We start from the raw sequence: 26,122 nt of genomic DNA, 5'->3' as shown, positions 1-26,122 counted from the left end.
ACTTTTGCAAGAATTGAAAGTTCTTAACTAGACTTATAAGTAAAATTTAGACAAAATTGAAGCAATTGTATGATGACATTGGTACCTAGGAAGGTCATGGGATTTTAACATAAGCAATGGGAAGGTTTCCCTTCCTTCTTCCATCACCCATTGATCAAAAAGAAAAAAAAAGAAAAGAAGATGGAGTACAACATGACTAGAGTGTTAAAGTGAATTAATCATGGGAATGGAATTCTTTAAGGTGGTCAAGTCCTCAAGCCCTCAAGATTTACTAATACAATGCTTGGACCTTCAAAATCTAATTACTCATGTGAGGGATAATCTAGCAAGCTATAAATAAAGTGCTTTTATTCCACTCCAGCACTAGTTATAGTCCCCAACAGTGGCATCTCTTGTTAAGGAAATTGTAGCTTCACAACAAACATTATCTACACTAAGGAGTGCAACCCATCTAGAGCATGAAAGCACATTGATTGTGAGAATTGAAATCTCAAGGGTGGCTTCAGCCCTTAAGCTCTACCAATCCAATGCTTGGACCTTCATAATCTGATCACTCACGATGAGGAAGAAGCTAGAAAGCTTCCTCTTTCTCAAATTTAGGGGGTATGTTGGTCTTAGTACTAGTTTTAACGCTCTCCACTCTAGAGCTTTTAATAATATAGCATCAAAATTTTATGATTTTTATGTCAAGTTTACTAATGTACTAGTCTAGTCAATTTGGGGACTACTGCTCAATCCCAAAGTCCACTAATGTCTTTAGGTGCTTTACTAGTAGAGTTGGCTATTTTGAAGTCTTGTAGGAGCTTCTGCTAGAAAGCTTTTGTTGCAAACCTAGGTAGACCAAAGAAGCTAAATTAGCCTTTATCGAGCTCATAGTCTATTATCAAGAGTGATGGAGCCCAATCATGACCAAGAAGAATATTAAAACCAGAGGTAAAAATGATAAGGCAAAACAACATCAATAGAAATTTTAGTTGCCTCTTGATGGAAAAAAAAAATATTTATTGCCAATTCACACCACAAAGATGAAGAGACAACAATATATGGGAAGAACTTGTGGATATATAATACCTAGATCCACTAACTAGTGCAAATGGAGAAGTAGCATTGCGAGATTGTACATGAAGTTGCTGCTAGGATGGAGTACGGTGAGTTGATTTATTATCTATGATCATGAGATAGGGATGAATGGGGAAGAAGTTAGAAGGCATAGATGGATTCATACTTTGACTACATGTCTCCCTTTTGAGTTGGATCTAGTAATGCTTCTTCCAAGTTGGCTAACTCTTGTAATTTCATTAACTCAGTTATATCAAGGCCATATTGACAATGTAAGTGGATGCTCCTATATTCTCTTAGATCTTTGAACAGTTGTTGCTGGCTCTTATGTGATTGTCGATGTCCAAGAGTTTCTTCATGCATTTAGGATATGGTCCCTTTTGTGGTGTTGTAAGCTTCTCTTCTTCATCATCTGATGAATCCACCTTTTGCAGACTTGGTACTGTCACTAGTGGGGATGTGTCTACTGTCGGGCTACTTCTTTGTTATCGGACGCCAGACTTGGCAGATGCATAACTAATAATCATGAAAAACCCTATTATAGGCTCTTAGGGGGTGGGATCAAATTTATAGATGAGATGGTCTTGTTATTAGTTATAAAAACTCTAGAGTTTTATAATAGAAATGCTTAATTGTGGAGTTGTAATAAGCTTGCATCAAAAGTTTGTGCTTTCTATGACAAGTTTACTATTGTAGTGGTCTAGTCAATTTGGGGAATGACTACTAATCCCAAATTCTGTTGACGGCTTTAGGTTCTTTACAAGTATAGTTCACTATTTTTGAAGTCCGTTCCTCCTTATGATCAGCTTGTAGAGTGATTGCTATAAAGCTTTCTTCTTAGGATCACCTTGTAGAGCACTTGCTAGAAAGCTTTCATTGCAATCCTAGTTAGACCAAATAAGCTAAATAAGACATCACTGAGCTTAGTCTATTAGCAAGAGTAATGGTAATGGAGCCCAATTATGATCAAGAAGATCATCAAAACCAAAGGAGAAAATGATAATGCAAAACAACATCAATAGAAATTGTAGATGCCTCTTGATGGACAAAAAATAAAACTAATTAAAATTAAGTGTTTTCAATTCACACCACAAACCTAAAGAGACTACAATACACGGGAAGAACTTGAGGATGTACAATACCTACAAGTGTGAATGGAGAAAAAGCATCAGAGGATTCCACATGAAGGTGCTAGTAGGATGGAGTACAATGAGTTGATTTATTATTTATGATAGTGAGACTAGGGAGGAATGGGGAAGAAGTTAGAAGGCATGGAAAAACTCATACTCTGATTGCATGGCTTCCTTGCAATTTTTTTCTGCTAATGCTTCTTCCAAGCTCATTAACTCTTGTACTTTCATTAACTCAACTAATCAAGGCCTTATTTACAATGTAAGCAGAGGCCCTCTTCTTCTCCTCCTCTATTCTCTTGGATATGTGAACATTTGTTGGCTCTTATGTGATTGTCGATGGAGCTTTCCTATCCAACCAACAACCACTTCACCCACTGAGGATACAATCACTTCTCTTCTTCATCGTGTGATGAATCCACCTCTTTTTCATTTGGTACTGTATCACTAGTGGATGTGTTTGTTGGGTTGCTTCTTCGTTGATTTGATGTCGAATCTAGCACCAGAAGATGCCTAGCTAATAACTATGAATCACCTTATTATAGGCTCCTAGGGGGTGAGATTAAATTTTGGGATGACATGGTCTACTGCTTTTAAGACTCTACACTCTAGAGTTTCCTAGAGTTTAAATTGTGGAGATTTCAATATTTAACATCAAAACATTTGTGCTCTCCATGTCAAGTTTACTATTGTAGTGATATAGTCAATTTGGGGAATGACTACTTATTGATGTGGCCAAAGTCCACTAACTTCAAGTTCTTTATTTGTAGAGTTGGCTATGTTTGAAAGTCCATTCCTTCCTAGAATCACCTTGTAGAGCACCTCCTAGAAAGTCTTCGTTGCAATCCTAGGTAGAACAAAGAAGCTGAATTAGCCTTCAGTGAGCTCATAATCTATTTGCAAGAGTTGTGAAGCCCAATTATGATCAAGTAGATCATCAAAACCAAAGGTGACGATGGTAAGGTAAAACAACATCAATAGAAATTGTAAATGCCTCTCAATTAGAAAAATAGGAATACTTAAAAATGAAGTGTTGCGTCCCCAAGGCGGTAGCCTAGTGGATAATACTTTGGACTTTCTACGGGAGGACGTCTAGGGTTCAAATCCTCTTGGGGACTTCTTATATGAAGAGTGTGTTCATGTGCAGGTGGGCATGCAGGCAACCATTCGCACTCCTTAGGCTGTCATAGTTCGATCGTCATAACGCTTGTTTCCACCTTCCTGTTCGGCGATCCTACAGGCGACAACAGTAAGCAATATTTTCCCTTCCAGCTCACGCTTTGGATGAGGGACAATGGTTGCCATGGACATCAAAGATTGTGACCCAATGTACGATGCCAAGTTCTACCAAAGCTATTCACTCCAATCAACCGAACGACTAACTTGGGGCTTGTCGAGTGCCTGTAAAGTGACCAATATTTGGAAAGGCTGGTATCACCTTATGGTACTTGGATGTGTGTGGTTAGTATGGTGTGTGCATAGCCAGGTGGAATTTTCGTGTGTGACTAGGAATGGAATAAGACCTCATGGAAAAAAACAAAAGTGTTGCCATTTCACACCACAAAGATGAAGAGACGTATAATACCTCCATCCACGAACTAGTGTGAATGGAGAAGCATTGCGACTGGGACGGAGGACAATGAGGTAATTTATTCGATATGATAGTGAGAGGGAGGAATGGGGAAGGAGTTATGCCTTGGAAAGAGGAGACGACGACGACTTTGGCTAATAAGTAATGAGTTTGTTGCACAAGGGTCCGAATGACAGCTCAAAAGCTTGGAGAAAAATGACTTGTTTTTTAGAGCGAGCAGGTTTGACATTGATTGGAGAAAGAGAGTGGCGTGGGGTAGTTGAAGGTGGTTAAGTAGTGCATGTATAGACTAAGGTATAGAGAAGATCGGGCCGACGGGCTTTTTGCACGACGCTCCTCCACTTCTTCTCCCGATCAAGCGGGCAATGTTTAAACAAATGCAGAGCGGCGAGTGTTCACTGCACACATAAAAGGGCGTCCGCGCACGGCCGGTTTGCAGGCTCCTGTCCGCTGCGCAATATCTGTGTGTCTTCATCACCAATATTTAGCTGCATCGCGTGCTGCTATCAGCAAGCTAGCTTGCAGGCGACATCGAGAATATCATGTGAGTAGTTAGCTTGCCTATCTATCGTAATTAATCAGAAAGAAGAACAGCATTGATCTCGTGTGCTCGTAGCAGCTGGAAATGGCGCTGATCAGTACTGTGAGCTGCAGGGATAACGTCTCGTCCGCAGCAGCTTGCAGCGGTATCTTATTTCCAGTGCTGGCAGTGCTCTTGATGCTGAGTGCAGTGGGTAGGCTGGTGGGCGCGAAGGGGCTGTGGGCGCAAGCGCATGCTACGTTCTATGGAGGGAGCGATGCCTCCGGCACTATGGGTACGTATACCCAGTGTGCATGAATGTTATGTCCGGAAGTAGTGGTATGTGAATGAGTCGATCGATTTGACAATGTATCTAGTTGACAAACATTATAGGTGGCGCCTGCGGCTATGGGAACCTATACAACAGCGGCTACGGGACCAACACGGCGGCACTGAGCACGGCGCTGTTCAACTACGGGATGAGCTGCGGGGCGTGCTTCGAGATCAAGTGCTGGGACGACCCGCAGTGGTGTTTGCCGGGCAGCCCCTCCGTCACGGTGACGGCCACCAACTTCTGCCCGCCCAACTACGCACTCCCCAACAATGATGGAGGATGGTGCAACCCCCCCTTGAAGCACTTCGACATGGCCCAGCCAGCCTTCGAGAAGCTGGCCATCGCTCAGGCGGGCATCGTGCCGGTGCTGTACAGACGGTAATTCTTCGCAGATTGCATGATCAATTATTCTCATATTAGACGAAATATTATATTGTGCTGCTAATCAGCCGGTGTAATTGTGCGCACTATGCTGCAGAGTTTCCTGTATCAAGTCCGGCGGCATCAAGTTCACCATCAACGGCAACCCCAACTTCAACTTGGTGTTGGTATTCAACGTGGGCGGCAACGGGCAGGTGGCGGCCGTGCTCATCAAGGGCTCCCGCACCGGCTGGCTGCCCATGACCCATAATTGGGGGCAGAACTGGCAGAGCAGCGTCGTACTCACCGGACAGACCCTCTCCTTCCACGTCATCACCCACGACGGCAGGGGCGTCGTCTCCTACGACGTCGCCCCGTCCAATTGGCAATTTGGCCAGACGTTCACAGGCAGCCAGTTCCCTGGTTGAGACAGTCCGCTCTCAAACAGCCGAGACGACTGTGTGTAGGTTAACGTCGTCCGCTGTTATGCAACCTTCGAACCACTTTTACGTCATTTTATAGTCATGGTGATGCTTACAAACACAATTAACTCGTTCTTAGATGGACTTGTAGATGTTTGCAATGTCAGCCCACCTTGAGCTTCTTGTCCTAGGTTTTCTACAAGCTCCGTAACAGTGTATGTAACCATAAATTACAGTGATATCCATAAATTTCATAATGAGTTTGTGGGCCTAATGATTAAGTGGAATACACTACAATAAGATGAGAGCTTGGCGGTGCTTATAATCGACGTAATCAGAATGCTCCAAATGAAGTCCGCAAAAATATCTAGTAAAAATTTATCACATCATTCTGTCAAACATATTTTTTTTAGTAAAGAACACAAAAACAGTAATATATTATCAATATGTGGAAATATGTATATGATTTATATATTTACATAGCACCATTATCAATGCCATCGTGCAACAAATCCATACATGTTAATCATCTATCTCTAACTGTCATTTCTCTGGCCCCTATATCAATGTAAAGTCTTATTTCACTACTTGAAGAACATGTAGATGCGTTATCATGATCAAATATTAGATATTGGTGTCAGGTTTTTTTCTGTGAAGGTGTTTTGATTTCGTGTACATATGAGATGCGTGGTATGCAATAAAACTTTGCCGTGAATGCCCTGGCAAGTGTACAGACGGTATGGCTTTGGAGTGAGTTAGTGAATGCATTTTTCTTCGGAACAGGTGCTGGAGACTTGGTGTTTTATATTTGTATGAGTTTTTTAGTCATCAAGAAGGTGTCTGGGATGTGTGTAAATAAGAGGTGGAAGAGCATGAGGATATTAATGATGGGTTTTGATGAGCTTCTGGTGAAAATAATGTAGATATGCTGGTTTATGTAGAGAGAGCTCAATTTAGACTGTAAATGTTGAAATCCCTCAGGCGACGCCAGCAAAATATAATTGCTTTTATGCTTGAGTTTGAGAATCTTTCAGGTTTGGAATGGCCGTCTTGGTATGATGATGCTGATCATGAGGCTGTGGGAAACTCTCGCATAATTTTGGAAGGTTATGGGCTAGGTGTGATAACCCGAAGTGCAAGGAAAAGAAAAGAGGAGTAGCATGGTTAACCATCATTTTAATACTCAAAAAAAATTAATTAAAAATGTAATATACGTGGCCAATTAAAAAAATGGCCACTTGGAAGTGTTTATGGGCCGCCACCTAAACGTCTAGAAGGGAGGAGAGAACGTGAGGATGGCCACTTCGAAGGAGTAGTGGAGGGAGAGAATGGCCGGTAGCAGCTTCGAAGTAGAGAGAAGAGACGTCGTGTGCAGAGTGTGTGAGGCGAAGACAACACTGGAGTGGCCGCCTGGTAGTAGAAGGAGGCAAGTGTGCAGACAGAGGCGTGAAGAAAAGAAGGGACCACTTGCTGCAGAGAAAGGAGACAGTGGGGTCGTCGGTCCGCCAAAGGAGCTGCAGAGAGAGATGGTAGCCGCCTTGCAAAAAAAGGAGCCTGGCGAGTGATTGTGGATAGAGAGAGGTTGTTGGGGTGATTCTCAGGCGCAACAACAGGCTGCAGAGGATCGCCAAAGAGAAGGGGCCTCTCTGCTGAAGGACGCTAGGCGGATAAAGCTTGGTAAAACCGGGTAAGAAGGCAGGCGCTGGAAGAGAAGAGCGTGGATTGGTGCCTGGAGAGACTGCTTTGCAGAGGTGCTACAGCAGCTATTACGAAGGGAAAAGGACCGCCAAGTTTGAGAGACCGGGTCGCTGAAGAGAGAGAGTGGGCCGCCTTGCTGGGGCAGCCCCTGGGGTGATCGAGTGAAGGCGGAAGTGCTGGACGTCGAGGTGTGTGGGGTCGTTGGCTGGTGATAAGGCGGAGGCCACCTTCCAGAAAGACTAAAGCTGGCGTCAAGGATTATGGGCTGGTGTTAGCGCTAGAGAAGGCGCGCAGTTCATCGAGGAAACTTAGGAAGGGAAGAGCAAACGTGGCAGCTGCTGGTGTGCGCAAAGGGGAGCCGCCCTTGGAGTTAACAGTGAGCCGACGAAAAAGAGAGAGAGAGACCACGATGTAGCCGCCTTGTGTAAGAGCAGAGCTTGGCGAGTGATTGTGCTGAAGAGCCTGGCTGGGGGACTTCCCGGGCACTGACAGGTTAGCAAAAGAAGTAGGCAAAGGGCGTAGCTCTGGTGGACAAGCTCGTGTGGGTGAGCTACAGGTTAAAGGTGTTGGCCACCTCATTGAAGGGAGGCTGCTGATCGAGCTGCTCTGCAGGCGTGGAAAGCAGAGACCAGGGTTCATGCTGGTAACCAGAGAAACTGCTAGTTTTTCTACTGGAGGTAGCTGCCTTATTTCGAGACTTCTGGTGTGAGACCAAGAGCAAGCTTTGGGTAGTGTGTGTGAGTGTTGTTAGCTGTGAGTGTGTGATAAAGGAGAGTGCGAGGGAGAGTAGGTTGAAGTTTGTCAATTAATAAATCTATGGTGATGGATCACCCCTTGTAAATGGACAAACAGGGTTTGTGTGATATGTGAGTGGCTTAGCCTTGCTGACAGATTAAAGGCTTTTATAATGAAATATGTGAGCTGTTGAAACTGCCTTTCTTTGGGTATCTCTGGTGGTAGAGAGAGAGAGAGAGAGAGATTTATCTTTCCAGCTAGAGAAGCTGGTGGTGCCCCTTATGCTTGTGAGTGTTATGAAGGTGGTGAGTCGGTGAGCTATAGTGGCCTTCTTGTGTTCTTGAGCTGCCTCACAATTGGCTCATTGATTTCATTCGACTACTTGAAAAACGTTATCATCATCAATTATTAGATATTGGCTCATTGATTTCATTCGATGAAATCAAAGGTAGAAGATCTTCATTTGTGATGCATTCTTCAAACTCTGAATGATTTCATTTGATGAAATCAAGGATAGAAGATCTTCATTTGTGATGCATTCTTCAAACTTTGAATGATTTTTTTCTACCTCTTTGTTCTCATTGTTTGTTGCATATTCCATTGATCTACCATATTTCAATATCTTTGAGAAGCAACTTGTATTAGATACCACGGATTGGAATCTCTTTGTTTGGGATGAACCTAGAAAGAAAAAAGGATGTTTTTTTTGAATGGAGCTCTCGATGAAAGAGTGCATTCGATGAATGGAGCTCTTGATGAAAGAGTGCATTCGATAAGAAGCTAAAGGTATCTTTGGTGTCAAGTGTTAAAGTTGCCTAAGTTTTGCAAACCATTTTCACTGATGTAAGTGGATTCGTAATTGGTCGAGTTCTAGTATAGGAGAGAACTTGTAGCCACATGAGTCTCGTAAGCTCAGAGTACAAGAAACTTAATTATCATGTGCATGATTATTGTAGTACATGCTTTAAATATGTGGAGACACTATCTACTAAGTCAAAGTTTTACACTTGTAACTCATCATAAAAATTTGAAGTGGATCTTTAGCCAACTAAATGTGAACATGTGATAACGTAGATGGATGAGACTTTACACAAATTCAATTTTGAGATTAAATATAAAGGGTTATAGGGTTGTACTTAGAGACTTACAACCCAAGCCCATGTTTCTGCACAACAGATCATGAAACTTAATAGATCATTGTTGGTAAGACAAGAAGAGAACAATGTTTTGCAAGATGCTATGCATGACATGGTAATGCAAAATGCCAGTTTGATTATCCAGGTTAATGATTTACATGCTAGCAATAAGAAGATGAAGACAATGCTTGTTGAGATGCCCTTTTAATAGCCATCTCTATGCCATTATTGGATGAGGTCAATCTCGAGTGATGTATTCTTTGCACCCACAATTGTATTGATTCAGCAACCAAGAAAGATGACAGTGGAATTAAACAAGTTAGAAGGGTATAAATTTGAGAATGAATTCCCAAGGATATAAGAAGGGTTATGTATTCCCAATGATATTGGATGAATGCCCGATGATAGAAGTTTAAGATTATAGAAGGGTTATGTATTCCCACAATGATACTGGCATAAAGAAGAAAATCCTAAGATAAGCTCATGATAGTCCTATAGCTAGACATCTTTGCTATATCAAGGCTTTCATGTCTCACAAGAAGAGTTTCTTTTCGCCAAGATTGAAGAGAGATGTATTGTAGCACAACCATCAATGCATGGTATGCCACGGTATCAATTCTAAAAGGCTAAAAATGCATGAGAGATTGCATCTAGGTTATCAATTCTAAAAGGCTAAAAATGCATGAGAGATTGCATCCATTCAAAATTCCTTGGATGAAATGGGAATGCATCAATATGGACTTTGATAGTCACAACACATGTGGGCATGATTTTAAAGACATGATTGATGACATAGCAATCATGGCGTGATCCATGGCTGTGGATTGGTGACGCGTCCGCATGATTAGTGATATAGAAAAGCATGGGCATTATTCTACTACAGACTACATAATGATGGTGCGAATTGGAATATATTGTGTCTCAATGAGGGCCATTGGCACCTTGAATAGCAATTTATTAAGTTCTTTTTTTTTGTGTATTGTTTTGGTGGGCTATGATTCTATAGTCATCACGACGACGGTGGGACACCATGATTGTGTAAAATGTAGAATCATGGCTTGCCATTTTTGGATTATCTTGATGATGAGGATATTAAGAGAGTAGGTCTAGGCTAGTGCGTAAAATGAGTGATAATTCATGAGCATGTATGAGAGATGAAGAGATTAGATAAGAGTTTCATTTTTGTGTTTCTTTTTCCAAAGACTATGCTTATCTTGATATATTCACATGTCACATGCTATCAATGATAAATATTAAGAGTATGAAAGAATGCCAAGCAACAAGGTGCACACTTTTTCGCTAGAGCATTTTGTGAATGCATGAAATTTAAAAATGAGAGAAATGATGGAAAAGGAAGGACAAATAACATATCTATAGCTAGTCGGATCATGGTGGGACATTGATGCAAAGTGACATGTGGTAGCATCTTCATGGCCTTGGTATGGGTGCCATTTTTTCTCTCCCCATCCACCTCGCAGCCCATAGCTAAAATCCAACTCCGTCCGAGAAGCATCTCCTCTAGGTCTTACAAAAACCTTACATGGTCAAGGGTTATTTCTAGTGGAAATATTAGCTTATACACTTCCCAAGCCCCTATTATTCTTGCATTTATGCAGACACTTAACTTTGGCTATTGTTGATTCTATATTTGGTTTGTTGAGTTTCACCCACGTCTCATACGAGAGTAAGTTGTGAATTTTAAAAGAGGCAATCATAGCAAGAATATTTGTGGTTTTTCCCTCAATAAAGAGTCCAACTTTAGGACAAGAAGGCATCTATCTCAAGGTGATCTTCTTTGATAAGGGTTAGAGTAGCCATGTTTACTCTTAGTGTTGGCCTTTTTTGTTTTGCTTTGGCTTTGGTTTCCCTTGGCTTAGCCTTCTATTGTGCCTCTTTCTTGAGCATATGTTATTTTAGCTTCTCATGTTTCTTTTTGCAAGACTGTTCCAACATATCTTAGATTAAGGGGACATAATAATTTTTTTTGCTTACTAGCATTTATGTAGCCTTGCATCTAGACTCCATCAATATTTTTGATACGAGCTGCACCTTGGAGGGTGAGCTTTGTAACCCTAGATGGCCCTAGCCCTGGATATTTCAATTTCTTTCTTTTGGAAGAACCCTAGATGGCCCTAGCCGTGGATATTTCAATTTATTTCTTTAGGAAGAATAGATGGGCCTAGCCTTGGATATTCCAATTTCTTTCTTTTGGAAGAATAGACTTGTACATATAAGTACCAAGTCTCCTTCCACGAGCTCTTTTATTTTTAGATTTTGATCAAACCATTGTTTATGTGTGTTCTTTCACTCAAACTAGGCACTAAATATTTCATAGGCATCATTGTCTTAATTTTATAGGAGAGTTGAAAAGGACTTTATCTCATATAGCTAACATATTGGAAGACCTATTGAACTTGTTCTCCTAATCGTTTTAACAAATAGATTCTATAGTCTTGGTCTCAAGATACCATAAAGGACTTTGTTAGTACTTTATGCCTTTCCATGAGCTTAGGGATACTATGGTGATGATTTCTAGCACACCACCAAAAATATAGTCAGTAGATGTTCAATGAACTTATTGATGAAATGGGAGCTCTTGTCCTCCTCAAGGGGTGCACTACTAGAAAACCCTAGGTATCACGTGCGTTCAAGAGGTATTTAACACTAGTTCTATAATTGGACACTTAAGTGTCCTGAGACACTAAAGTGTCCTGAAAAGTTCTTGAATTTTTGTGGGCAATCTATTAAGAGTTTCGAAATGCTTAACATCCACAGATGTTCCTCAAGACCCAAAAAATCCTTGAGATTTTTTAAATTGCACTTTTCTTAGCTTTTGCAAGGCAATATTTTAATTTTCTTAGACATGCTGATAAAATGCATGATTTTTACTGTTTTCAAAAAATAGTAGTAATTTGGACATAACTTTTAGAAGGGACATAGTTTGATCATGAAACTTGGCTTGATGGAAAGCCCATGATGTAAACTAAATCCTGGAATCATCAAACAACAATTATTGGATAAATTTTTGACTCGCTAATATTGAAATGACGTTTTTTATACAGGTGGAGCATGAATTTTTCTCCTTCCATATGCAAGCTAATAATGTAAAACTTGAGGTGCACCCATGTTATATAGGGTAAATACTACTTTGTTTTGAATTTTCCAAAACTTTATAGCCACTTTTCGGGCCTCTTCTCATACATGGCCTTTTGCGCAACCTGTTTTTAATACATAAAATGTCTAATTATGAGCCTAATTTTGATTTTTATCAAAGGGGAAAGCTGTGTAAGTGCATTATTTGTTGTAACTATAGGTGTAGACTACTTGTGCAAGCATAGTTATGATTAGTTTTTAATAAAAGATGATCAAATTTTACATTTTTATTTTTTACAATTTTTTTAGAACTAGGTGATAAGAACCTACTTAAGTGGAGGCTAAGTTAGTGTCATACACATCAAATTATGGCTTTTTTATCTCATCTCAAGCATGAAAACCAATAATCAACATTCTCATTGATAGGGCTACATTATTTTTTAGTGGCGTGATTGAGTTTTGATAATACGCGTTCCTTTTGCTGATTTTATGCAACTTTTTTGGAAAAAATTCTAGGAAAGAAAAATGATTTTTTTGGTGAACTTCTACCTCCTTGGACTGATGTATGCTATCAAAATATATTGGGAAAAATGCTATTGATATCATTGGATTTTTTTTTGAGAGAATGATGCTTGCATATTTGGAAAATCATTTTCAAGACATATGCTACTTTGTTGCTTATGTACTTCCAAATAAAAAGGCATTTTATATGTTTAGCATTTTTTACATAAGCATAGGGTTATGTTCTACATGCCCAATGAAGCATTTTGGTTTTTAAAGCCTACATTAGGAGTTTGATTTTCTTTTGCAACCCCCAAAAAAGGACACTTAAGTGTCCTGTTTTGGTACCAAACTAGTGTTAAAAAACCCCTTAACTAAAATTTTTCCCCCAATAAAAAAACCCTTTACTTATGAACTAACGGATTTTTTTCTAAAGTTAAATTAGTAAACCCCTCCTGTTAATTTTTCTCAATGTATCTAATTAAAAAACCCCTCCTATTGAATTCATGTGGTACACTAACATTTTTTGAGGTAAACCCCCCAAGCCCTTGTCTCGCTACAAACAACTCTAGGGGACACCTGAATTTGGATATATGACATGCTCATATAAGAATTTGGTAGTTGTACATTAAGCATCCACCTTCTATGTGGCTTTTGCTTCTTCCCACTTAGTGACATAATCTATGTGGCAACAATTATGTACTGAGATTGCGTTAACGCAAAATTGGGCTAATGGGTCCAAGTAAGTCTATTTTCCATTTCTTAAACGTTATTGCACAATGATCAAAACGAGAGGAATCCTATCTGTGTGGATTTTGCTTTTCCACACTTAGTGAAATAGTCTCTGTGTGGCAACAATTATATACCGAGGTTGCATTAATGCATAGCTGGGCTAATGGGTCCAACCAAGTCTATTTCCCATTTCTTAAAAGTTTAAAGCACTGGAATACATCACAATGTTTGACAAATTCCATAGCATCACCAAACATAGTTGGCTACCATAACCCAACTTGTAAGATCTTTTGAGTAGTTACTTTTCTTCAAAAATGTCCACAACCAAGGATCCCACTATGAACCTCAAAATGTCCAGGAACTCATCCTCACTCACACATCGTCTAAGCATGTGATCTTTGCTTGTACACTTGGTCGACTATCAATTGGTAAGCTATTGCTAACTTAATAAGACATCACATATTTTCCTTGTTGAATAGCTTGTCCCATGGGAATCCATATGCAAGATATTCAAAAATATCTTCACTACATTTTGATATCAAATCTAACTTGAACAGCACAACATTCCAGTGATTCATCATCAATACTAGTGGTAAGTTCTCTGTTAGGTATTCTTGACATGTGATTTGCTAACACATTGTGAACCTCTTCAAACAGTGATCATAAAGTGAAACTCTATCAATAGCAACAACCACTATGAAAAGATGCAGGGGAGAAGAGAGCTTGAGGTCTTGCAAGCACACACAATGGCACTGAGATAAGCTTACAGCCTGTCTCACCATACTTGGACAACATGTCCAAGCCATACTGTCTCTGCAATAATCCAATACCATGCCGTGACCTAATCACCTCAATGCCCAAGAAATATCTGAGCTCCCCGAGATCCTTCATCTCAGACTTCTATCTAAGCAAGATCTTTACATCAAATATCTCTGCATCATGGTCCCCCGTAATGATCAGGTCATCTACATAGATGACAACAAGCACAACCCCTCTATCACTGTGTCTCACATACAGCAAGAAATTTGCATTCGCTACATGAAAGCCAATAGTGACAAGATATTCAAAAATCTTGTCAGACCATGCTCTTGGTGCTTGTTCTAAGCCATACAAGGCTTTCTTCAACCTGCAAACATGCTCGGGGTGACTTACATCCTCATAACCAGGTGGCTGCAACATATACCCCTCTTCCTACAAATCTCCATGCAAGAATGCATTCTTTACATCCATCTAATGTAAAGACCATTACTTTGACGCAGCCACTGCTATCACAACTCTCACTGTTGCCATCTTGGCAACTGAGCTGAAAGCCTCATAATCAATGCCATATGTCTGTGCATATCCTTTGGCCAATATAGCCTTGTACCTGCTTATGCTTCCATCACTGTTATGTTTTACTTTGTACACCCACTTGCATCCAATGGCTTTCTTGCCTTCAGGCAATTGCACTAAATCCCACATTTCCATATAGTGCATCCATCTCCTTATCCATATCTTTCTCCCAACACATATTTCCAATAGCCTCATCAATGCATGTGGGCTCTACAACTTATACAACTTTTGCCATGTATGCATAGTGATGTGCCACATAACCATCATAGGTAAATCTCTGCACAAGATTCTTCACTCTCCCAGATCTTCGTAGCTTTGCATTCATGGCTTCCATAGCCTTCTTTACACTAGGTGTTCTCATAGCTAGTATCCCAATCCTCATCAAGGCTCATCTCTGAGCCACTAGACTCTCCATCAACATGAGAATGCCCTACAGAAATGTCAGGCATACTAAGGGGCTCAATCACTTTCTTTGCCTTTATGTGATGTACTAATCACATTTGAGGACTGGTATTATGACCGAGAGCCTGCCACTCCATGGTCTATCAACTGAACTACTAGATGAGGACTCTCGTGGTCCACTCAAAGACTGTGATTTGCTGACTTGCATTCTGTGCAACCACATTTCCACTCACATCAGCCCCAATAGCTTCTTTGTCAGCAGCATACTAGCTGCTGACTTGCATTTTGCGCAACCACATTTCCACTCACATCAGCCGTAATAGCTTCTTTTTCAGTAGCATACCAGCTGCTCATCTCATCAAAAACAATATCCCTGCTTACCCTCAACTCACGTCGTGTAGAAGGGTTATAACACCTGTATCCCTTTTGCTCAAGGGTACACCCAATAAACACACATTTTTCAGCTTTTGGATCTAGCTTAGTTCTCAGCTCATCTGGCACATGTACATATGTCCCTTTTGCTCAAGGGAATACCCAATAAACACACATTTTTCAGCTTTTGGATCCAGCTTAGTTCTCAACTCATCTGGCACATGTACATATGCAATGCATCCAAAGACTTTCAGATGAGACAAATCAGGTTTTCTGCCAGTAAACCTCTCCTCTGGAGTTACATCATGTATGGCTGTAGTTGGAGTCCTGCTCATGATGTAAACTGCTATAGATACAGCCTCAGTCCAATAGCTATGCGGCATACTCTTCTCTCCCATCAATGCTCGCATAATCTCAAGAATGTGCCTATTTTTCCACTCAGCAACTCCATTTTGTTGCGGAGTGTATCTGCATGTAAACTATCTCCGAATACCATGCTTCTTCAAAAATTCAGAGAACTCATTGGAGCATTACTCTCCCCCTCCATCTGACCTTAGGCACTTTACATATTTCCCTATTTGCTTTTCAACCATAACTCTGAAATTCTAAAAATGAGTGAACACCTCGCCCTTCTCCTTCATGAAGTATACCCACACTTTCCTTGTGTGGTCATCTCAATAAATGTCACATAATACATGCAGCCTCCCATAGACATGGTCTTCGTAGGACCCCATACATCTGAATGCACAACATCTAGTGCATTTCTACTCACATTTCTGTCACGTGGAAATACATGATTTGTTTGCTTTCCAAATTCGCATGCTTCACATATTTTCTGCATACCTTCAACTTTAAACTTTGGCAGTCTTGTCACAATTCATTTAGTCTGCATAGGCTTCATTCTCTACACATTCACATGTCCAATTCTTTTATGCCAAATGTCTGTGTCTGCAACAATTCTTGAACCATTTGCAAACATCGCAGCACTCACTTTAGGCATCTGATTGTATCTCCAGAGAATCCATCTAGGAAGTTGTAAGCTTTTTCCCACAATTACTCTTTCCAAAACATGCTTTGTGTATGGTAATGGGTAGTGATCCTACACGTACCTACATTCACCTTCTTCAAATCAACACACATGTAAAGCTTTCAATATTTCTTAGGTGTAATAAAATTGGTGATACCCAATAAATGTGCTCAATCTTGTAAATGAAATCCACAGCAATGAGTTTATGAATTTCCTCCTTTATAATTGTTGATTATTTCTGATTCATTTGGTAAGGATGTTGCTTGATTAGCCTTGAGCCTTCCATGATATGGATGGTGTGCTGAACCACTTCTAGCACCATGCCCTTCATGTCCCTATTGTTCTTAGTGGATCTTAACTACCTCCTTCACTTTTGTAGGTGCATCAGAGGAGAACCCTATTTTTCAACCTTCATGTCCCTATTGTTCTTAGTTTCAACCTTCAGCATTACGCCTTTAAATGAAATACTTTCCTTTCATTGACATCAAAGGTTTTGAAATGATTGGAAATGTTTTAAAATTTAGTTTCTCCTTAACCTTTTGTAAATTCATTCTCCTCCTTTTTTTCCAATGCCTTTTTTGCTTCCCATTTGGCTTTAGCCAATGCTTTGTTTCTTTTCCTTCTTTCCGATCTTGTGAGCTTGGGGGAGTTTCTAGGCTCACTTTTGGTTTTTGAGGTGCTAATTGCAAGTATTATTTAGCTTAGTTCTTCTCCCAAATTCTTTAGATAATTCCTCTCATGAATTTTTATGGCCTCGATGTATCTTAGCCCTTAAGCATCCATGGGTCTTCTTCTAAGAATGTGACACTGGATTAGCACAATAATGCTTCTTCTTTATCCATCTTTGAAACTTTAGCCTTGCAGTAACCAACTCCAAAGTTTCTTTCTTGCAAATCGATTTCATAATCTTGATCTTCTAAAGAGATTTCCCATTATTTGTCCATCATAGATAGCCTCATCATGCACACTACTATGGTGTGACTATCATTTTATCTTCCCAATCTAGAACAAAAAAATTGTTTTGAAATTTCCCATGACATCTATTGTGGCTAGTACATACATGCATCCAATTTTCACCATAATCATCATTTGGAAGCGCGGCATACAAGATGTCCTCTTCTTGTCATTCTTCTAGTTGTTCATAGGTTGCACATAATTGTTCCGTGAGGATGTCCTTTCTATGGTTTCAGAATCATTTCCAAATAACTCTCCATCTATGGGATGAGTCTTTCATGTTTGCATGTCTACCTGTGAGTTCTTTTATATAAATGTGATTCATGGCATGGTTGTGAACCAGCTTCGCACTCCTTATAGACATTCTACCTAGAATCACATTGTACGAATTTTCATGTCCGATAAAGTTTATGATCACAAACGTATGTTAGTCAAAGAATGAGAAGACCTTCATGTTAAGGTTTTTCAAAATGCCCATAGGTCATGACATGGTATTATCAGATTTGTTTGCTCTAAGACTAGATTTGCATTATCCCTTCCTATTGGAAATTATGGGCCACTTCCTGAGAGGCCACGAATCCCTGTAGTGTTCATGCCATTGCATGCTTAACCTCCACCACTCTATCCCCTTCCAAGCCACAAAAATTGGTGGATGAGGAATGATAATGGTCCTAGTCTTCTATTATTTTTGTATGCTCTCATTATCCCCTGGCACTATGCATGTGGTATGTAGATGCCGAGAGCATGACCTTCCAACACCCTCCCTCGATGGCGAGGATGTAAGGTACTTAGGGACTCTAATGACACTTTTCTTAGAGGTTTTTCCCCTCTCACAGAGATGTCACCCGGCTATTCTAGCATATGTTTGCCTACTAGTGATTACTAGTGATTACTTTGGGCACTAGCAACCTTCTTAGTCATACATGCATTCAACCTTCATTCACCTTCACTAAGAGGAATCAGCAAGTCAACCAACTGCTCCACTTAACAACATCCCAACATGCCCTCCTTAGCTCTAACACCATGTTGGAAATTGGGGGCCACTTCCCGCAAGGTCACCCATCACACGCCATTATGGGCTTAACGTCCACCAATCTATTCCCTTCCAAGCTATGAAAATTGGTGGAGGAGGGATGATATTGCCCTAGTCTTTTAATATTTATGTATGACCTCATTAAATCCATGACACTATGCATGTGGTATGTAGGCGACCAGCCCATATTGACCTTCCAACACTTCCATATTGACCTTCCAACACTTCCATTCAGTCTTTTAAATCATTCCATAGTTGAGGGTTTTCTCTTAGCCCATTTCAATTGGCATTTTTATCTCTATAGAGAGAAGCACTTTCAGTCTTGCCACATCTTTAGGATTTTGGATAACCAATGTCATTATTATATGATCCTAGGTTAGGATTTATTGAGTCATTACTGAGAATATTCTCCTTCTTCCTCAAAAATTCTTGAGAATAAATTGTTCTTCCCTCCTTATTCAGAGTTAGTCACCCTTGATGTGTTTTGGTAGAGGCTCTAGCACATTTAATTATCTTGATTTCCCTTTAGTGTTTCATCTAGGAGAGAATATTTTTGTAGCCCAACTCTCTCAAATCTGTTCTTTAAACTTCTTTTGGCTTTCTTGAACTAGAGCTCATGTGCCCTATCCAATTTATCTATTTCCTTTTGGGAATTGGGGTCCTCACCCGCCACTCTAGGTGTTTTGGGTTTATCGGCTAGTTCAGCTTCTTTTTGTGCCACCACCTTCTTTTCTTCCTATATCAGCACACTCTCGTCTTCTTGACTTAGTGGATATAGTATCACGACCTCCCTCATCATCCACAGACCATCCTAAATCACCACTATCTAGTCTCCTCGTCCCACTTCCTTATCCCTTCTTCTCCTTCTTGATGTACAAGTAGAAGAATTAGCTAGAGGTTCTCCATAGTACTTATGCACTAGACATGACATTAAGTGGTGTTGTTCCCACCACCCTTGATTGCACCCCAGTCATTTGGAGTCTCGTGGGATTGGATAAGAATAGTCCTTCATTAGGTGGTAAATTTTGCATTTCACACAACTCAACCCTCATGTGGACTAACTTGGGTAGTCTATAGGTTTGTTACATTGACCTTGTAAGAGCACTTAGCCACACAATGAGGTCCTTGGCAGTGATAACATTGCAACATAGTCACTTTGGGTGCTCTATACATTCCCCTCATTTTTGTTTTCACATTTGATAAATTTTCCCATGTTGGGACATGCCCTTTCCTAGGTGGTAAAGCTAATGGTTGCTGCCGTGTGTAAGGAGGAGATTGAGATAGGTTGAGGTACTTTGTTGAGGGTGTTGAGATTAACATGTGTACCAACACATATTGGTATCATGGTTCCCAAGTCGCAAACAATAAGGGAGAGAGAGAGAGAGAGAGAGAGAGAGAGAGAGAGAGAGAGAGAGAGAGATGGAGTGAGGAGAGAGAAATCTTACTAGGGGTGGTTTCAAGATCAGGGTGCTCAGTTTTGTCCACTCAAGCACCCTGTAAACAGTAAAAAAACAGGCATTTGTTTACCTTTAGGCTAATCTCTCCTAGTAAATGAAGGAATTTTGTTTCAAGTTCTTTTGTTGGAACATCATATTCAAAGTTAGAAATATAGTTGCATAATTTGATTAAGCATTAGATAGTCAAAAGTCCTCATTTTCTTACATACAAAGTCAATGTATACACCCTGTCCCAAATTTGAACTGATTCCATAAAATGCTAATATCTTTTACATATAAACTCATATGAGATTCCTTGTACCTTAGATCTTTACATAATATAGAGCTTAACTTGATTTTTCAAGAAAATTTTAAGATATTTGTATATTTTTTAAAAATATTTCAAGGTCTTTAAAGTGTTATAATATACGCCACTTTTTGTACCTACAATAACTACCACTTAAAATCCTCAATCTTGTAGATCAAAAGAGTGGGTAGATACTAAGACATTAGTAGAATGTGGTGATTAGTAAAAATTACAAATCTAATGGTTGGATTTTTAATGATCTCTTTTTCAAAATTCTTCCAGACTATCAGAAGGCCTGCAAATATTAATAATCTAATTAGTAAAATTACATTTTGGATGTGAATCGTCTAAAACTTATAGGGACTAGTGTACTTGTAATGGTGCATCTATGGAAAAATAAATTGGATCACTCTAAGTATGGAAAGCTCATTTGCTTATCATTTCATCATATTTTTGATTAATTTTGATTAATTAGACTAATTTATATTAATTTACTTTATATTGGGTTAATTTAAGAGCAAACATATTTTCTATTAGTTGCTTGATTTCATTTTAAGTACCTTGCCCCCCAAAATTTACTCTCCAAGCATTGTCCCAGTCCAGCATAAACTGGATAAAACTGGACACCCTGATCTTGCAACAACCCCTAGCTTCTTTCTCATGAGGAGCTACTGAGTGATTAGATTACAAAGGTCCACGCATTGGATTAGTGGAGCTTAAGGGATTGACCCATCCTTAAGGTTTCCATTCTCACAATCAATGTGCTTTCATGCTCTATACACATTGTACTCCTTGTTGTAGAAAATGTTTGTTATGAAGCTACAATTTCCTTGAACAAGGGATGCCAATACTAGTAGGGACTATAACTAGTGATAGAGTGGAATAAAAGCACTTTATTGATAGTTTGCTAGTTTCTCCCTCATGAGTGATTAGATTATGAAGGTCCAACCATTAGACTAGTAGAGCTTGAGGACTTGACCACATTTAAGTTTTCCATTTCCATGATTGTGAGACCCCTCTGCCCCCTCTACGCACCAGATTCCCGATTGCTAAGTAGCAGATATAGCTTCCTCTTACGCGGGGCAGGGTTTCCCACTCGGGGCCTTGCCCTCGAATGTCCAAACACGAGACTAATTTAGTGGTCATTCCAAAACCAAAACTAAGAAAATTTTCCTTCCCTGGAAAACAGGGACGATTCCACCTTTTTGATTTTCTTAAGGAATTTTCTAACGGGGTCAAGAGACTAAACTATCCTTCACCTGATTAAACCGGATAGAAGGAAAACTATCACTCACTTAGTTTGAAGAAATCAATGCTTTTTTCCTAACCAAAATCAGGCAGAGCCATTGATCTAATCATTTGAGGAAATCAATGCTTTTTTCCTAACCGAAGTCAGGCATAGCCATTGATCTACTCATTTGAGAAATTCTTCAGGTTTTTTTTTAACTATTCAAATTCTAAGCGTATTCCTATTATTTCAATTTAATTATTAAAACTCCATTGATTCCAGCTTAGGACCATGGCTTAGCCCCACCCAACCACACTGGGTTAGCCCATGGGTTATCAGATTTATGACTTTAATTTTTGAGATTTATTTCTTAAACAAATAAATATTCCATCATAATTCTTGAAAACAAGATTCACTTTGATAATTTTATTAGCCAATATTCACAACCACGAAAACAATTTGGAATCTTTTGCAAAACATCATTTAATATCAAAAGTTTTTGATATATACATAGAGCGTCTCGGCTCCAAAAGTCATCGCCTTAATATGCATAAAAAGGCGATACTACGATGGAGACATGCTATGATATACACGATTCATCACACTGATAATAGTGCTATAATTCTTCTCCTAGGAATAAAGCAGCTAAGAAGTCTAAAAATACGGCAAGAATTTCTAAAATTTTGGGGTGAGTGATTATAGAGTTATACATAATGAACAACTCCTAGCCTTATTAAGATCATGGCTAGTGAGATATTCTATATGAGTCTCTGTCGTCGTCGCTGATTGGTATTGATGCAAATACTTCGCCCTCCAGAGAACCACATATGCTGACGTCGCTCTATTGGATCAGGAAAGTATAGATCCTCAAAAAGAAGAGTGAGTCTCACTCTGCTTCCTCAGGTTGTAGCGCAGAGTTGATGATATTTTCGAAGGCAAAGGCTATCATATCCTACTGACTCTGGGAGAGTCCAGGAATGCTAGACAGATTTGGGGTATCCATCTAAAAATCCAGTTCAATTTATGAGTTTTCAATTTATGAAGTTGATTTCAAACATAATCTTAACAAGTGAAAACATTATTTTCCAGATTTACTTTAAAATTTTAGGTAATTTTTGCTGCTATTTCATAAGTTTACAACAGCGCTGTAATACCAGTTGTGAGACCCCTCTGCTCCCTCTACGTACCGGATTCCCAGTTGCTAGCAGCACAGCGGAAGTAGCTTCCTCTTGCGTGGGGCAGGGTTTCCCACTCAAGGCCTCGCCCTCGAATGTCCGGACACGAGACTAATCTGGTGGTCATTCCGATCGTCGGCCCTCGCCCATCATACCAGAAGCGCACCAATTTTCAACCATACCAAGGCTAGTCAAGACCTGGGCAAGCTTTGCTGCAAGAGCCGTCCTTTGAACACTCCCTACCAGTTTTTGCAACCAAACTTCCCTTAGAAAAACATATACCAAATGCTCCCTCGAGCATTCTGGCGTAAGACAATCCTTTAAGAAAATAAAGTTTCTATGCAAGTTTTCAATTTGATTTTCTTTTGAATACAAGGAATATTTCTTGAATCAATATTCCCAAAACTTCTTGATCAGAATTCTAAATTTCATACAAGAATTCCTCGCATTCTATAACCTTGATCCACAGTCAATTCGAAGGGTCTCAACTTAGTTTCAGATTTGGCGAGAGTTTTGAGTGTATTTTTCTAAACTGGTCACACCTTCTTTTCTCGAAACTGACAAAAGATAGAAATCAAATTTAATAAGAATAACACTTTTATAGTAAAAAAATTTCCTTTATGCATCTTTCTATGCATAGAAATCAAATTTAATAATTAATATCAGTGATATCCATGCATATTCTTAGGTGAATATGTAGATGGAGTAATTAGAATATTTCTTTTAGATGCAAAAATGGTGGGAATTACTCTTTTGGAATAACATAAAAACAAACTTTCTTTTTCGCAGAGTTCTGAAAAATTTTGCCATTACCTCCTTTGTATGGCTGACCATTTTTCATTTTTTTCTTTCTTCACTTAACTTAAATAATCCAATTTAGAATTATAGAACTCTAATCTACATTATTTTGTAAATTCAAGAGAGTAAACAATAAGAAGAGTTTAATTAATCACTTAGTTAATCTTTCTAGGAGTAAGAAAGGTTGGAATGTAAAGAAGAGAAGGGGGTGGCCTTTTCATCAAAGGCATAGCATTTGAATTTAATTCAATCATCTGCAAAACATAAAAATCAAGAAAACCATATATTTGCAAACTGATTCTAGAATTTTCTAGATCAGTTTGGTCAATTTTTGACCATTTTTTGGTCAGTTTACTTACTTTTTGGATCTAGATTTGAAACAAGAGAGAGGAAAGATGAAAAAATCTCATTTTATTGATTCAAAATTGGGGGTAATGATGAGAAAAATGCACCTACTTCATGAGGGGAGATCTTCACACTGAGGTGTCAAAATTCAGTTTTTTAAATTCTTTTCTTTGGTCCTTAGTCCACTCTTCATCTTATGTCAGCATTTACTCATTTGGGGGGGGGTGGGTTCTGTTATTCATCAATTTATCTCCTCCCTACATTTGGATTATTCTCATTGGCTTGTCAAACCTTTGTTTGGACTGAATCCAAATTTTCCGAAAACAGGGGCCCTTAGGCTAAGGTCTTTTGTGCACATTATAATTTATTTCTAATGCACCTTAGGAATTTCTTTTTAAACTTCTGTTTCGGGGGAATTTATTTTAATAAGAAGGGATATTTTTCCATCCAAATATATTTAAAAATTAAATTATCTCTCTCTAGAATATTTTCTCTCTCTAGGCTAAAACAGGTAGAAACAAGATCTTTTATTATTGTGAAAAGGGGATTGATTACAGGGAAAGAAATTAGACATCTTGAGGGGCTGGGGAGGAATCTTACAATGATCAATTCACTTTAATACTCTAGTCAGGTTGTACTCCTTAGACAATTCTTGTTTTGTGAAGCTACAACTTCCTTGAACAAGAGGTGCCGACTCAGGATTAGAACTATTGCTAGAGTAGAATAAAAGAATTCTATTGATCCATTATTTATTTTAGTTTACCCATGATTTTAAAAACTTGTGGTGGTAGATTGATTGAACGTCGAGAACCAGAGTGATTAGCATGTTGAAGTGTGATTAGAGTAGGAATTGTGTGCAATTTTATGCTAACCTTGACCATCTTCTTTTCTTTGTTTTCTTTTTTATCAATGAGTTATGGAAGAAGGAAGGACAACCTATGAGTGCTTAGGTTAAAGTCCCACAACCTACCTAGGTACCAATTTCATCATGAATCACCTCAATTTTATCCAATTTTCACTTAATTAGGTTAGTTAACTGTTATTCAGAATGAATTTATGGAATATTTACATGTGTAATTATAGTTTCTTAAAAGAATTCATGAAATATTTTTATTCCTAGGTTTTTATGTTATGAATTCTCCTAGACGGGTTTAGATTGCGATGCCTTTCTAAACCCAGGCAATCGTAGCTTACTTTATGCATACGCGGGTAAATCTATACATGTATGGAAAGTATTGGTTGCATCGTCTTTTTTCAATTCATCTTCCCCTTCTCTCCATCGGTGCATGACGACTCTCTTTTTCTAAACTACTTTGTTAAATCGCCTACGCGCTACGCAAATGGGCCGCTTATGGTTTCTTTCCAAGCTTTAGATAATAAATCTTAAAAGCTTTATACTATAAGATTATTTTTTTCCCAAAGACATTAAAAGCTTTAGTTATTCTAAAGCTTACACAAGATTTTACATTAAAGCTACCTAACCCCATCCATTTTTTTTAAAAGCTAAAGCCTAATTCAGCCTCTGCAAACTTCCACCAAAGTCTAAAATTTCATAATCCTAAAAAAATCTTTTATTTCTCCATGACCCCTTTATTTACCCAAAAATCCCCTTTTCATGCCCAAAATGTTCCAAAAATAGCTAGAAAATTTCCCAAAATTTTTTATATTTCTTTTTTGGAGAGTTTTCCCAAGCACATAAGCCAAGTTCAGAACACCTACCCCTATCAAATGCAAGCCTTTTCTTCACAAACCCATGGATTCGGGAGTTGATTTCAACCAACACATCCAACGACACTCCCACAAATGAAGATACCAATGCCCGAGATGGTGGATTTACAAATTCACCACTTCCACCACTAACTTTTGAAGATCACAATCAACTTCTCGAGAAACTACTTCAAGATGAACAACAAAAGCGCCTCTCTCTTGAGCAATGATTTCAGTGTAATGAAGTTTCTACTCCACAAACTGAAGATGCCCACATTGCCAAAATCATCAAGGCTACATTCGATGCTCAACAAAAAAAAGGACAGTAAGGTTAGTTGTAGTACTTTTTATTTTATCAAAATTTGATGGTAAAAAGGATGGTCATCTTGCACTTTCATGGTTAAGTCAATCGGATGATTATTTCTCTGAGGAGACCTTTTCAGAAAGATATAAGATTAAATGTGCTACCAAGCACGATGTCATAGTTGATTGGGCATCATTACGGTGGAATGTTCTTCATAAAAGAAATGATAAACCAACTACTTGGGTAGACTTCCAACATAAAGTGAAGTCTATCTTTTTGCCACCTCAATTTACTCTCAAAGAACATCGTGCATGGGATACTTTGACCAATTCTGATCATGAGACGATATCACAATACACGGAGAATTTTTGGCAAACTCTACTTCACCTCT

The 26,122-nt window shown here is 39.0% G+C and overlaps 1 protein-coding gene across 1 annotated transcript; it reads left to right on the top strand.

Annotated features, from left to right (window-relative positions):
- The first annotated feature begins 4,458 nt into the window (after nucleotides 1-4,458).
- LOC147639041 (expansin-A16-like) lies at nucleotides 4,459-5,678 on the top strand. The gene is made up of 3 exons (XM_086782657.1): nucleotides 4,459-4,595; nucleotides 4,694-5,012; nucleotides 5,113-5,678. The coding sequence occupies exons 1-3, from the start codon at nucleotides 4,499-4,501 to the stop codon at nucleotides 5,420-5,422; spliced, it is 726 nt and encodes a 241-aa protein (XP_086638783.1). The 5' UTR covers nucleotides 4,459-4,498; the 3' UTR covers nucleotides 5,423-5,678.
- Nucleotides 5,679-26,122: the final 20,444 nt, after the last annotated feature.

Source organism: Cibotium barometz, chromosome 4 (assembly GCF_041138505.1).
Source record: "Cibotium barometz isolate CiBa-2024 chromosome 4, ASM4113850v1, whole genome shotgun sequence".
In the NCBI taxonomy this organism is placed as follows: Eukaryota; Viridiplantae; Streptophyta; class Polypodiopsida; order Cyatheales; family Cibotiaceae; genus Cibotium; species Cibotium barometz.
The sequence above is the reverse complement of the archived record's forward strand: the minus strand, read 5'-3'. Positions and strand labels throughout refer to the sequence as shown.

Excerpts from the sequence above, each read along its gene's own strand:
- LOC147639041 (XM_086782657.1), top strand. The coding sequence starts at position 4,499 with ATGCTGAGTGCAGTGGGTAGGCTGGTGGGCGCGAAGGGGCTGTGGGCG. Across the intron at positions 4,596-4,693 it reads CGATGCCTCCGGCACTATGG|GTGGCGCCTGCGGCTATGGG; the intron begins GTACGTATACCC and ends CAAACATTATAG. Across the intron at positions 5,013-5,112 it reads GTGCCGGTGCTGTACAGACG|AGTTTCCTGTATCAAGTCCG; the intron begins GTAATTCTTCGC and ends ACTATGCTGCAG.